Source organism: Schistocerca nitens, chromosome 4 (genome assembly GCF_023898315.1).
Source record: "Schistocerca nitens isolate TAMUIC-IGC-003100 chromosome 4, iqSchNite1.1, whole genome shotgun sequence".
Taxonomy (NCBI): Eukaryota; Metazoa; Arthropoda; class Insecta; order Orthoptera; family Acrididae; genus Schistocerca; species Schistocerca nitens.
The window spans coordinates 855,861,139-855,877,004 of record NC_064617.1 but is presented as its reverse complement, the minus strand read 5'-3'; the positions used below and the strand labels follow the sequence as shown (position 1 = coordinate 855,877,004).

General features: G+C 43.2%; 1 protein-coding gene across 1 annotated transcript in view; it reads right to left on the bottom strand.

The window, feature by feature from the left end:
* Nucleotides 1–15,866, bottom strand: part of LOC126253301 (pyruvate dehydrogenase E1 component subunit alpha, mitochondrial-like) — a 108,874-nt gene that overhangs the window by 53,091 nt on the left and 39,917 nt on the right. Inside the window, exon 2 of the mRNA XM_049954532.1 lies at nucleotides 7,463–7,525. Coding sequence (XP_049810489.1) covers nucleotides 7,463–7,525 — 63 coding nt within the window. The remainder of the gene's footprint in view (nucleotides 1–7,462; nucleotides 7,526–15,866) is intronic.

The window sequence follows — 15,866 nt, the reverse complement described above, 5'->3', positions numbered from 1 at the left end:
ATCAACGGGTCGGCCTGCAGTGAGCGAAGAAACTGTTGAACGCGTGCGGGCAAGTTTCACGCGTAGCCCGCGGAAGTCGACGAATAAAGCAAGCAGGGAGCTAAACGTACCACAGCCGACGGTTTGGAAAATCTTACGGAAAAGGCTAAAGCCGTTTACAATTGCTACAAGCCCTGACACCCGATGACAAAGTCAAACGCTTTGAATTTTCGGCGCGGTTGCAACAGCTCATGGAAGAGGATGCGTTCAGTGCGAAACTTGTTTTCAGTGATGAAGCAACATTTTTTCTTAATGGTGAAGTGAGCAGACACAATGTGCGAATCTGAGCGGTAGAGAATCCTCACGCATTCGTGCAGCAAATTCGCAATTCACAAAAAGTTAACGTGTTATGTGCAATCTCACAGTTTAAAGTTTACGGCCCCTTTTTCTTCTGCGAAAAAAACGTTACAGGACACGTGTATCTGGACATGCTGGAAAATTGGCTCATGCCACAACTGGAGACCGACAGCGCCGACTTCATCTTTCAACAGGATGGTGCTCCACCACACTTCCATCATGATGTTCGGCATTTCTTAAACAGGAGATTGGAAAACCAATGGATCGGTCGTGGCAGAGATCATGATCAGCAATTCATGTCATGGCCTCCACGCTCTCTCGACTTAACCCCATGCGATTTCTTTCTGTGGGATTATGTGAAAGATTCAGTGTTTAAACCTCCTCTACCAAGAAACGTGCCAGAACTGCAAGCTCGCATCAACGATGCTTTCGAACTCATTGATGGGGGCATGCTGCGCCGAGTGTGGGAGGAACTTGATTATCGGCTTGATGTCTGCCGAATCACTAAAGGGGCACATATCGAACATTTGTGAATGCCTAAAAAAACTTTTTGAGTTTTTGTATGTGTATGCAAAGCATTGTGAAAATATCTCAAATAATAAAGTTATTGTAGAGCTGTGAAATCGCTTCAATCATTTGTAATAACCCTGTATATATATATATATATATATATATATATATATATATATATATATATATATATATATATATATGTCTTCACTGCACAGGTACGTCAATGTCTCGCCATTTACAAGATACGAAAACGAGATGGTGTTCCCTTATTCGCTCACACACACACACGCAACACACGCACAAACACCCACCCACCCACGCACACACACACACACACACACACACACATACATAGAGAGAGAGAAAGGGGGATAGAGAAAGAGAGAGAGAGAGGGAGAGATGCAGCCTACTGTGAAAACTAGATTCAAGACTCCCACCCAGGGCACAATCAACTGTCCGCCATCTCCTTTTCGTATCTTGTAAAAATGGAGACAGTGTAAGTTACGAATACAGTTTCAAAGTGAAGACAATGTGCAAACCTGTAAAAGTAGGTACCACCAGCTGCGTACACCTAAAAAAACACACACATGGACATAGAACCTTTCACGTAGTGTGATGTAATGTTAATCACAACCGTTTGACACTACAGCCGTAGTTTTCAATGTAAACAAGTTTTCTGTTTTAGTTTCTTTATTGTTGCAGATAACATACTCTCAAGGAATAACACCATTACTGCAAAGTGCAGAAAGCTGCAAAACTACAGCATATGCTAACAAGGTATTAAAAGATTTCTGTTTCAATTTGTGAATACTTTCGAAACTGAAATTTTATGTGTACAAATAACAAAGAGTAATTTTTCTGTTGTTTGGTAGAAAACAAATAAAAACCCCCAGAAGTTGCTGTAACTTTAGCGAAACACGTATGGTTAAAAAGAAGAAAAAACTGTGTTTCCTCAAGGCGGAATCCATCGATAAATAAATTTGCTTGTTACGTATACATGTGTACAGTGCGCAGTTACAACCTTTTCATTCTCACCTCGAAAGAGTAAACTTACTTATGTAATTCTTTGTTTGTTTGTTTGTTTTCTGGTAATGACTGCCGACCTGGTACACACTGAAATGGTTCAAATGGCTCTGAGCACTATGGGACTCAACTTCTGAGGTCATCAGTCCCCTAGAACTTAGAACTACTTAAACCTAACTAACCTAAGGACATCACACACATCCATGCCCGAGGCAGGATTCGAACCTGCGACCGTAGCGGTCGCGCGGTTCCAGACTATAGCGCCTAGAACCGCTCGGCCACACCGGCCGGCTTACACACTGAAATCCCTGTGCCTCAGTGCCACAGCACACCACTGTAAAACCCAAAACAAAATGGTGCAGCCCATCGATAAGGTAGAGAGTCGGGCTTCAGTGAGACTGCGCGACAGCAATTTAGCGTCTGGAATGTGATACATCAACTAATGTGAAGTCTGGTGTGTAGAATTCGAATCCACCTTTCAAAATGTTCTAACTGTAAGTTTTTTGAGTTTTTAGGGATTTACGTTGTCTATTTTCTGTATTTCGATGTTTACTGTTCGTTTACCATGGTTGAAACTTTGATAGTGGCAACTATTTATTTACACCTCCTACAAAATAAATACTTATTTCAAAGTTTTACTGACCTTCAAAGTAGTCACCAGCATTGTGTATAACCCGTTGCAGGGATGTGGAAGTCTTAGGATACTCTTAGCAGTGCCAGTTGTGTTGAGAGCGGCGCGGTCTATTGCCCGACGAATTTATAGCCGTTCTGAAGCGAATGCCGTGAAGTGTTTCCTTCGGTTCAGAAATCGAGTTGAACTCACGAGGTCTTAAGTCAGGGGAGTGCAGTTGTTGGTATAACACTTAGCAGCCCCATTACTCAAAAAAATCAGTAACAGCTTGCCTTGTACGTGCTTGAGCATTGTGCTACAAAATAATGGTCAGGTCCTGCAGAAAGTGGTATCACTTCTGTCTCTAAGATGGTCGTTGGTTGTGTTCCAAAAATCAACAACCGACAACAGACAGCATTATTTTAAGGGGACGACGATTTATAACATCTAAAAGAATTAGTACTGAGATTATTATGCCCTAGTTGTCGAAAATGTGTGATGTATTTAACACAACATGTTTCAGAACGTCGAGGGCTATTCGCAAAACAAGTCCCTATCTGTCGCAAAATGGAAACCACTGTGAAAATTAAAACAAAAAATGTTTTATTTGCAAGAGTTAGCTACATCTTCCTGCCACTTCTCTACATAGTCACCACTTCGGCTTGGACATCTGTCGTAGCGTTGTACCAACTTTCCAATACCTTCGTCATAGAAGGCAACCGCCTGCGCTTTCTGCGAATTCTCTACGCTGATCTAAAGCTCGTTGTCTGTGACAAAACGTTGTCTTCATAGCCAGCGGTTCATGTGAGCAGAGATGAAACTCAGCGGTAGCCAATTACGGGCTGTATTGTGGGTGATCAAACACTTCCCTTAGCAAAGGCTACAGGATCATCTCGATTGCCTTTGCAGACTGCGGCCAAGAATTGTCTTGAAGAAGCAACCGTATGGCAGTTATGTTATGTGGGTTGCACGACATCAAGCGAAATCTCTCACCAGGCCCTCATACTTGGCGGGAGACACGGTTTTCTAGGCCCCTCTACGTGCTCACTGTGCGTTCAAAACTGAAAAGAGCGACGTGACGTGATCGACGGGCATACTAGACAATCTGCCCAACATATACACTATGTGATAAAAAGTATCCGGACAGCCCCCAAAACATACGTTTTTCATATTAGGTGCATTGTGCTGCCACCTACTGCCAGGTACTCAATTTCAGCCACATCAGTAGTTATTAGACATTAGTCATTAGAGAGCAGAAGAGGCCGCTCTGTGGAACTCATGAACGTGGTCAGGTGATTGGGTGTCACTTGTGTCATACGTCTGTATGCGAGATTTCCACACTCCTAAACATCCCTAGGTGCACTGTTTCCGATGTGATATTGAAGTGGAAACGTGAAGGGACACGTACAGTACAAAAGCGTACAGGCTGACCTCGTCTGTTGACTGACAGTGACCGCCGACAGTCGAAGAGGTTCGTAAAGTGTAATAGGAAGACATCTATGCAGACCATCACACAGGAATTGCAGACTGCATCAGGATCCACTGCAAGTTCTATGATGTTTAGGCAGGCAGTGAGAAAACTTGGATTTCATGGTCGAGCGGCTGCTCATAAGCCACACATCACGCCGGTAAATGCCAAACGATGCCTCGCTTGCTGTAAGGAGCGTAAACATTGGACGATTGAACAGTGGAAAAACTGTAAGTAGGCTGTTTAGGTTTTTTTATTGGTAACGCCTCATAGCGCTTTGTATGAAAATCACTGGCTGTGCTGTGTGCAGTCTGTGGCTGGTTTGCATTGTTGTTGGCTATTGTAGTGTTGGGCAGCTGGATGTTAACAGCGCGTAGCGTTGCGCAGTTGGAGGTGAGCCGCTAGCAGTGGTGGATGTGGGGAAGTGAGATGGCGGATTTTTGAGAGCGTGTGTCCATCAGAAACAGTACATTTGTAAGAATGGATGTCATGAACTGCTATATATATTATGACTTTTGAACACTATTAAGGTAATTACATTGTTTGTTGTTTATCAAAATCTTTCATTTGCTAACTATGCCTATCAGTAGTTAGTGCCTTCAGTAGTTAGAATCTTTTATTTAGCTGGCAGTAGTGGCGCTCGCTGTATTGCAGTAGTTCGAGTAACGAAGATTTTTGTGAGGTAAGTGATTTGTGAAAGGTATAGGTTAATGTTAGTCAGGGCCATTCTTTTGTAGGGATTATTGAAAGTCAGATTGCGTTGCGCTAAAAAATATTGTGTGTCAGTTTAGTGTTGATCAGAAATGTCTGAGTACGTTCAGTTCTGCTCAGCTGTTTGAAAATCAAATAACATAAGATGTTATTCAGTAATTCATTAATTTTTCTAAGGGGACGTTACAAAACGTTGTGTGGAGTGACGAATCACGGTACACAATGTGGCGATCCGATGGCAGGGTGTGGGTATGGCGAATGCCGGGGGTACGTCATCAGCCATAGTGCGCATGCGAAAGGTAAAATTCGGAGGCTGTGGTGTTATGGTTTGGTCGTGTTTTTCGTGAAGGGGGCTTGCAACCCTTGTTTTTTTGCGTGCCACTAACACAACACAAGTCTACATTGATGTTTTAAGCACCTTCTTGCATTCCACTGTTGAAGAGCAATTCGGAGATGGCGATGGCACCAAACACGATCGAGCACCTGTTCATAATGCACGGCCTGTGGCGGTTACACGACAATAACATCCCTGTAATGGACGGGCCTGTACAGAGTTCTGACCTGAATCCTATGACACACTTTTGGGATGTTTTGGAACTCCAACTTCGTGCTAGGCCTCACCGACCGATATCGATAACTCTTCTCAGTGCAGCACTCCGTGAAGAATGGGCTGCCATTCCCCAAGAAACCTTCAAGCACCTGATTGAACGTATGCCTGCAAGAGTGGAAGCTGTCATCAAGGCTAAGAGTGGGCCAACACCATATTAAATTCCAGCATTGCCGATGGAGGCCGCCACGAACTTGTAAGTCATTTTCAACCAGGTGTCCGGATACCTTTGATGCCATAGTGCATGTGCAAAGCTTCATCGGATTTTCGTAGCAGTGTTATTTCGTGACCAATTGGAACTCACTTCCCGAATAGCCCTCGTATACTATCACATTATCAAGCTATATAAAACAAATAAACACAAACCATTACTTCCCATTACTACACACACTAACACACATACACTGACAAAAAAAAGTAACGCCAAGGAGTCGTGCGACATAAACGAAAGTTGGTAAGCGTGTTCCTACAGCTGGAAGATGACGGCTATTCAAGTTTCGCGACAGTCGCATAAGAGCGGTGCTAGTAGCGCCATTGTGAGGTTAGGATTTGATGTGAGTTGACACACAATTTTTCAAACTGTAGCATCGTTGGGGCTTATGATATATACGTAGCAAGATAGGTCACCATTTGGTAGCCGAGGGTAGTTATCTTCAGTAAATGAATTGAGCTTTATGATAGTGTAATGCACAAGGAAAAGTCTTGTATGTTTAACAATGCTTATTTGGTACTTGTTTCTTATTTTTTCTGTGCCTAATGGTAGATCAAGTTTACTGTAGGTGATACTAGTGTACAGACAGTGTAGATAGATTAACTGTCTGTTGTAATGCGAAATAATGATTTTTGTTTGTCTCTTTTATATAACTTGATAATGAGAGAATGTAGCCCCGAAATATAATGTGTTAAACAAATCACACATCTTAGACAAGTGGTGCGTAGTAATTTTAGTACTGTTTCGCATGCAGTTGTATGATGGCTTCCCAAGAGATAGCATCGAAATGCTTTCGAAAAGTCATGATTATCGTAACAGATGTACATCACTCTATTACAAACAACCACTTTCGATCAGACGACAGGCCGTTCCTCAGGTAGATATATACAGTAAAGAAGACCATAATTAGGCCTAGTGTTCACATACAAATATAACCGTCATATATCTATACGACATACGTCGTATCAACTATACGTACAAAATATCAGTTACTGGACGTGTTTCAGAGCAATACAACTGCATCTACACCTGTGATCGTCAAATCGTCGATCAAGAGCTCCTAGTAGCTCGTGGGAACAGTTTTGGTAGATCGTGGTAAAGCTCAGGTTGGCCCCATTGAGCTCAGACCGCGCTCACGACAATTGCTTGTTTCTCCCGCGCACCCAGTACCTACTCCGCCAACATTAAAAAACTTGTTGATGACAAAAAAGAATGCCATCCTTCTCACTGAAGTAATGTATGATACATTACATTTGTAATTTGTTACTAACTACGCTTCAATTGCTTTCTTATGTGCAATTCGATTTCAGTTTATTTTTTCATATACTGGTTAGTAAAAATTCATTTCATATTTGTTAGAAATGTAAGAATATAGACGGAAAACAATTGCAAGATTTTTAAAAGTTATTATTTATGTCCTAGTATCTTTTGATAGCTAATATTAGAATTTAAAACCGGTATTGTAGCTCAGAAGTTTCTTAAGTTTGGCGACTACTGATCCAGACCAATGCTAAAGAACCCCTGTATCAAAACCACAGATTGCAAGAAAAAATCCAACCCACACGTAAGGTAACATGTTAATGGGGGCAAGCGTAGAGTCTGACCGAAGTGGCATACGCCCTTCTGTCACAAAAACTGTGTCAAAGATTGTAGAACTCATTCAGAGGCAGTTCTGTACAGATAAATTACTAGATATACAAAGCGTATCTTTCGCACTAGCAAAATGCTCTGAATTATTAATGGATGTTTAACATATAATGATCTATCATCATAGCAGTTAAAATTAATGTATCTATACAAATTACAAATATGAGACACATAAGTAAAGTAGCCATTTTGTCCCGTGAGCTATCGTCTGATGATGTAGTTCGATTTCGAAAATAGGCGTAGCACATGAAATTAAATGATTTCTAGACGACATGCTCCAGCATTGGAAAAGTTCTAAAAGTAGTAAGTTCGTTATTTGTTGTGTGTGGAACGTACCTTCGTGTCAAATGTCGCTTCCGTTGCGTAGCCATTGCTGCTCACAGATAAGACCTGCGGTCTCTGGAAAGAGAATAAGACATAAATATTACTCTGCACCACGACTAAAACAAAGCTGTGTTATATTATCAAATCCTACGGCAAAGTTTACAGTTTACGGTAATTAATGGACGCTGATACCAGCGTTCTCTTGGTTATGAAAACCGTCGAAATTACCAGCTACCGATCCATGAACCCAGTAGTGCCATTACACTCAAATACTGTCCCTCACACTGAACTGTTCCTTATCCATATCTTCAAATTAGAACTTGGCCCACATCTCACTCCCCAACATTGATATCCTTCGCACATCCCCAACATTAAAGCTAAGCAGCAGCCGTGTCAGGACCTTTAGGAACCCCTCATCTCTTCCCTCCTTCCTGGAGACTTTTCATGCAGTACTATGTCAACGATCCCTCTGTCATCATGGTATGTACTACTTGCTTCATTACAACTAACCAAATATTATGCAAAATCGTCATTTAATTTTTTGTTAAATTCTTCAATATATTGACACATCTTAAAATCAGGCAAAGCATTACTTGCACCTACACACATCTCACGAAATGACCACGACAGCAAAAATTAAAGAAATTAGAGCTCATACGAGGTGTGGCTAGAAAAAAACCGGACTAGTACTGGTGAAACAATAAAACGAATGCAATAAGGCTGAAAGTCGCGTGGCCTGTCACGTGACTCTCGCTCCGCCTACTGCTCGAGTTTCATCTGCCTCCTGCACTCAGTCTGCCCGTGGCGTCTGTTTTAAGTAGTTGACGTTTTGTCTGTGCGTCGGAAAATGTTGAGTGTACAGAAAGAACAGCGTGTTAACATCAAATTTTGTTTCAAACTAGGAAAATCTGCAAGTGAAACGTTTGTAATGTTACAACAAGTGTACGGCGAAGATTGTTTATCGCGAACACAAGTGTTTGAGTGGTTTAAACGATTTAAAGATGGCCGCGAAGACACCAGTGATGACACTCGCACTGACAGACCATTGTCAGCAAAAACTGATGCAAACATTGAAAAAATCGGTAAACTTGTTCGACAAGATCGCCGTTTAACAATCAGAGCAGTGTCTGAGTTAACAGGAGTTGACAAGGAAAGTGTCGAACAAGTTTACCGATTTTTTCAATGTTTGCATCAGTTTTTGCTGACAATGGTCTGCCAGTGCGAGTGTCATCACTGGTGTCTTCGCGGCCATCTTTAAATCGTTTAAACCACTCAAACACTTGTGTTCGCGATAAACAATCATCGCCGTACACTTGTTGTAACATTACAAACGTTTCACTTGCAGATTTTCCTAGTTTTAAACAAAATTTGATGTTAACACTCTGTTCTTTCTGTACACTCAACATTTTTCGACGCACAGACAAAACGTCAACTACTTAAAACAGACGCCACGGGCAGACTGAGTGCAGGAGGCAGATGAAACTCGAGCAGTAGGCGGAGCGAGAGTCACGTGACAGGCCACGCGACTTTCAGCCTTATTGCATTCGTTTTATTGTTTCACCAGTACTAGTCCGGTTTTTTTCTAGCCACACCTCGTACAGACTTTATCGACAGTCAGTCTCCTTAAGGGCCACTCTCAAATAGAAAAGAAAGAGAGGAAAAGATTTAGGTAACAGAGGTACCACCTACTGCACTAGGTAAGTCGCTTGGGTTGCGGAGTATAGATGTAGATCTTACTGTAATTTCATTAATGATGATCGTTTTACATCAGTACAAAGAGTGGTTGAAGATTCTACCGATCCATCTGGTTGTGGATCTGATATAATAGAAATGGACAGAAAAAGAAGGGTGACTGCGTAGGATGTCCAGTTGCCACTACGTTCATTTCTGGCGAATTATGTAACATTTTTTAAGTCTGCTAATGGAAATGACGCAGTTTGTGCATGAAAGTGTGCAACCGGTACATGAAGCATCGAGATCCCAGTGCTGTCTTCCTTCACCTGAATCACTGTTTGAGGTGTTTGTTCAGCTCTCTCCTGTGGCTGTTAGTCGCAAGGGTATAGGTGCACTTAAATGACCTTGAAAAGTGAAAGTGCTAGTGTAGGTTAGCTACATGCCAGGTTCAAATGCCTGGCATCATCAACATCACAGTGGTGAGAAATTTGAAAATCCAAGATGGCAATGGCAGGAAATTTTAAGAATGCAACAATGAGCTGGTGGGTAATTTAAAAAAAAATAGCATCCCCCCATGAACCATGGACCTTGCCGTTGGTGGGGAGGCTTGCGTGCCTCAGCGATACAGATGGCAGTACCGTAGGTGCAACCACAACGGAAGGGTATCTGTTGAGAGGCCAGACAAACATGTGGTTCCTGAAGAGGGGCAGCAGCCTTTTCAGTAGTTGCAGGGGCAACAGTCTGGATGACTGACTGATCGGGCCTTGTAACATTAGCCAAAACGGCCTTGCTATGCTGGTACTGCGAACGGCTGAAAGCAAGGGGAAACTACAGCCGTAATTTTTCCCGAGGACATGCAGCTTTACTGTATGATTAAATGATGATGGCGTCCTCTTGGGTAAAATATTCCGGAGGTAAAATAGTCCCCCATTCGGATCTCCGGGCGGGGACTACTCATGGAGACGTCGTTATCAGGAGAAAGAAAACTGGCGTTCTACGGATCGGAGCGCGGAATGTCAGATCCCTTAATCGGGCAGGTAGGTTAGAAAGTTTAAAAAGGGAAATGGATAGATTAAAGTTAGATACAGTGGGAATTAGTGAAGTTCAGTGGCAGGTGGAACAAGACTTCTGGTCAGGTGAATACAGCGCTATAAATACAAAATCAAATAGGGGTAATGCAGGAGTCGGTTTAACAATGAATAGGAAAATAGGAATGCGGGTAAGCTATTACAAACAGCATAGTGAACGCATTATTGTGGCCAAGATAGATGCCAAGCCCACGCCTACCACAGTAGTAAAGGTTTATATGCCAACTAGCTGTGCAGATGAAGAAATTGATGAAATGTATGATGGGATGAAAGAAATTATTCAAGTAGTGAAGGGAGACGAAATTTTAATAGTCATGGGTGACTGGAATTCGGGAGTAGGAAAAGGGAGAGAAGGAAACATAATAGGTGAATGTGGATTGGGGGTAAGAAATGAAAGAGGAAGCCGTCTGCTAGAATACTGCACAGAGCATAACTTAATCATAGATAACACTTGCTTCAAGAATCATGAAAGGAGGTTGTATAAATGGAAGAATCCTGGAGATACTAGTAGGTATCAGATAGATTATATAATGGTAAGACAGAGATTTAGGAACCAGGTTTTAAATTGTAAGACATTTCCAGGGGCAGATGTGGATTCTGACCACATTCTATTGGTTATGAACTGCAAATTGAAACTGAAGAAACTGCAAAAAGGTGGGAATTTAAGGATATGGGACCTGAATAAACTGAAAGAACCAGAAGTTGTACAGAGTTTCAGGGAGAGCATAAGGGAACAATTGACAGGAATGGGGGAAAGAAATACAGAAGAAGAAGAATGGGTAGCTCTGAGGGATGAAGTAGTGAAGGCAGCAGACGATCAAGTAGGTAAAAAGACGAGGGCTAATAGAAATCCTTGGGTAACAGAAGAAATATTGAATTTAATTGATGAAAGGAGAAAATGTAAAAATGCAGTAAATGAAGCAGGCAAAAAGGAATACAAACGTCTCAAAAATGAGATCGACAGGAAGTGCAAAATGGTTAAGCAGGGATGGCTAGAGGACAAATGTAAGGATGTAGAGGCCTGTCTCACTAGGAGTAAGATAGATACTGCCTACAGGAAAATTAAAGAGACCTTTGGAGAGAAGAGAACCACTTGTATGAATATCAAGAGCTCAGATGGAAACCCAGTTCTAAGCAAAGAAGGGAAAGCAGAAAGGTGGAAGGAGTATATAGAGGGTCTATACAGGGGCGATGTTCTTGAGGACAATATTATGGAAATGGAAGAGGATGTAGATGAAATGGGAGATAAGATACTGCGTGAAGAGTTTGACAGAGCACTGAAAGACCTGAGTCGAAACAAGGCCCCAGGAGTAGACAACATTCCATTAGAACTACTGACGGCCTTGGGAGAGCGAGTCATGACAAAACTCTACCATCTGATGAGAAAGATGTATGAGACAGGCGAAATACCCTCAGACTTCAAGAAGAATATAATAATTCCAATCCCAAAGAAAGCAGGTGTTGACAGATGTGAAAATTACCGAACTATCAGTGTAATAAGTCACAGCTGCAAAATACTAACGCGAGTTCTTTACAGACGAATGGAAAAACTGGTAGAAGCGGACTTCGGGGAAGATCAGTTTGGATTCCGTAGAAATGTTGGAACACGTGAGGCAATACTAACCTTACGACTTATCTTAGAAGAAAGATTAAGAAAAGGCAAACCTACGTTTCTAGCATTTGTAGACTTAGAGAAAGCTTTTGACAATGTTAACTGGAATACTCTCTTTCAAATTCTGAAGGTGGCAGGGGTAAAATACAGGGAGCGAAAGGCTATTTACAATTTGTACAGAAACCAGATGGCAGTTATAAAGAGTCGAGGGGCATGAACGGGAAGCAGTGGTTGGGAATGGAGTGAGACAGGGTTGTAGCCTCTCCCCGATGTTATTCAATCTGTATATTGAGCATGCAGTAAAGGAAACAAAAGAAAAATTCGGAGTAGGTATTAAAATTCAAGGAGAAGAAATAAAAACTTTGTGGTTCGCCAATGACATTGTAATTCTGTCAGAGACAGCAAAGGACTTGGAAGAGCAGTTGAACGGAATGGATGGTGTCTTGAAAGGAGGATATAAGATGAACATCAACAAAAGCAAAACGAGGATAATGGAATGTAGTCGAATTAAATCGGGTGATGCTGAGGGAATTAGATTAGGAAATGAGACACTTAAAGTAGTAAAGGAGTTTTGCTATTTGGGGAGTAAAATAACTGATGATGGTCGAAGTAGAGAGGATATAAAATGTAGACTGGCAATTGCAAGGAAATCGTTTCTGAAGAAGAGAAATTTGTTAACATCGAGTATAGATTTAAGTGTCAGGAAGTCTTTTCTGAAGGTATTTGTATGGAGTGTAGTCATGAATGGAAATGAAACGTGGACGATAAATACACTCCTGGAAATTGAAATAAGAACACCGTGAATTCATTGTCCCAGGAAGGGGAAACTTTATTGACACATTCCTGGGGTCAGATACATCACATGATCACACTGACAGAACCACAGGCACATAGACACAGGCAACAGAGCATGCACAATGTCGGCACTAGTACAGTGTATATCCACCTTTCGCAGCAATGCAGGCAGCTATTCTCCCATGGAGACGATCGTAGAGATGCTGGATGTAGTCCTGTGGAACGGCTTGCCATGCCATTTCCACCTGGCGCCTCAGTTGGACCAGCGTTCGTGGCGGACGTGCAGGCCGCGTGAGACGACGCTTCATCCAGTCCCAAACATGCTCAATGGGGGACAGATCCGGAGATCTTGCTGGCCAGGGTAGTTGACTTACACCTTCTAGAGCACGTTGGGTGGCACGGGATACATGCGGACGTGCATTGTCCTGTTGGAACAGCAAGTTCCCTTGCCGGTCTAGGAATGGTAGAACGATGGGTTCGATGACGGTTTGGATGTACCGTGCACTATTCAGTGTCCCCTCGACGATCACCGGTGTGGTGTACGGCCAGTGGTGTTGGCCCTGTGTGCCTCGGTCGTATGCAGTCCTGATTGTGGCGCTCACCTGCACGGCGCCAAACACGCATACGACCATCATTGGCACCAAGGCAGAAGCGACTCTCATCGCTGAAGACGACACGTCTCCATTCGTCCCTCCATTCACGCCTGTCGCGACACCACTGGAGGCGGGCTGCACGATGTTGGGGCGTGAGCGGAAGACGGCCTAACGGTGTGCGGGACCGTAGCCCAGCTTCATGGAGACGGTTGCGAATGGTCCTCGCCGATACCCCAGGAGCAACAGTGTCCCTAATTTGCTGGGAAGTGGCGGTGCGGTCCCCTACGGCACTGCGTAGGATCCTACGGTCTTGGCGTGCATCCGTGCGTCGCTGCGGTCCGGTCCCAGGTCGACGGGCACGTGCACCTTCCGCCGACCACTGGCGACAACATCGATGTACTGTGGAGACCTCACGCCCCACGTGTTGAGCAATTCGGCGGTACGTCCACCCGGCCTCCCGCATGCCCCTCGCTCAAAGTCCGTCAACTGCACATACGGTTCACGTCCACGCTGTCGCGGCATGCTACCAGTGTTAAAGACTGCGATGGAGCTCCGTATGCCACGGCAAACTGGCTGACACTGACGGCGGCGGTGCACAAATGCTGCGCAGCTAGCGCCATTCGACGGCCAACACCGCGGTTCCTGGTGTGTCCGCTGTGCCGTGCGTGTGATCATTGCTTGTACAGCCCTCTCGCAGTGTCCGGAGCAAGTATGGTGGGTCTGACACACCGGTGTCAATGTGTTCTTTTTTCCATTTCCAGGAGTGTAGTTTAGACAAGAAGAGAATAGAAGCTTTCGAAATTTGGTGCTACAGAAGAATGCTGAAGATAAGGTGGGTCGATCACGTAACTAATGAGGAAGTATTGAATAGGATTGGGGAGAAGAGAAGTTTGTGGCACAACTTGACTAGAAGAAGGGATCGGTTGGTAGGACATGTTTTGAGGCATCAAGGGATCACAAGTTTAGCATTGGAGGGCAGCGTGGAGGGTAAAAATAGTAGAGGGAGACCAAGAGATGAATACACTAAGCAGATTCAGAAGGATGTAGGTTGCAGTAGGTACTGGGAGATGAAGAAGCTTGGAGAGGATAGAGTAGCATGGAGAGCTGCATCAAACCAGTCTCAGGACTGAAGACGACAACAACAACAACAACAACAACAGCATCATTTAAAATGAAACAGCTAATCACAGAGCAGTATTTTACCGAGAGGGACAATAAAACGAAACAGCTAATCAATTTGTAGCCTATCATGTTCAAAATTATCCAAATGATCTGATTTTTTCTTTCAAAAATCATGTAAGTGCACACACATACACACAAATGCACACACACACACACACACACACACACAAACACACACACACACACACACACACACACACACACACTTATCAGTATTGCAGCAGCTCAATTTGTAGCCTATCATGTTCAAAATTATCCAAATGATCTGATTTTTTCTTTCAAAAATCATGTAAGTGCACACACATACACACAAATGCACACACACACACACACACACACACACACACACACACACACACACACACACAAACACACTCACACATGCACACACACACACACACACACACACACACACACACACACTTATCAGTATTGCAGCAGCTCTCCTACATTGGAATAACACCTTTCGTGTGAGCGTGTATATATATATATATATATATATATATATATATATATATATATATATATATACGCACGCTCACACGAAAGGTGTTATTCCAATGTTGGAGAGCTGCTGCAATACTGATAAGAGTTAAGAGGGGGAGCATGAAGATGGGCTGAGGTGGGACTGAAATTGTATTCGCATGGGAGACATACTAGGACAACCCATGCACCTATGCTACTTGCAGTGCCAGGACCGTGCAGTGGTTAATGCATCTGCCTCGTGACCAGAAGACACGGGTTCGAATCTTGGCCTTAGTACAAATTTTAATTAATTATTTCAGCCTGTGTTCATTATCACAAGTTCAGGTTACTTATTGTAATATGTACTAGTAGGTATAATTACAGGTCTCTGATTGCAAACAAAAATTCTGCTTTTGTTCCAAACTACAGTTATTTATGAAAATACGAGGGCAGTTCAATAAGTAATGCAACACATTTTTTTTCTCGGCCAATTTTGGTTGAAAAAACCGGAAATTTCTTGTGGAATATTTTCAAACATTCCCGCTTCGTCTCGTATAGTTTCATTGACTTCCGACAGGTGGCAGCGCTGTACGGAGCTGTTAAAATGGCGTCTGTAACGGATGTGCGTTGCAAACAACGGGCAGTGATCGAGTTTCTTTTGGCGGAAAACCAGGGCATCTCAGATATTCATAGGCGCTTGCAGAATGTCTACGGTGATCTGGCAGTGGACAAAAGCACGGTGAGTCGTTGGGCAAAGCGTGTGTCCTCTTCGCCGCAAGGTCAAGCAAGACTGTCTGATCTCCCGCGTGCGGGCTGGCCGTGCACAGCTGTGACTCCTGCAATGGCGGAGCGTGCGAACACACTCGTTCGAGATGATCGACGGATCACCATCAAACAACTCAGTGCTCAACTTGACATCTCTGTTGGTAGTGCTGTCACAATTGTTCACCAGTTGGGATATTCAAAGGTTTGTTCCCGCTGGGTCCCTCATTGTCTAACCGAACACC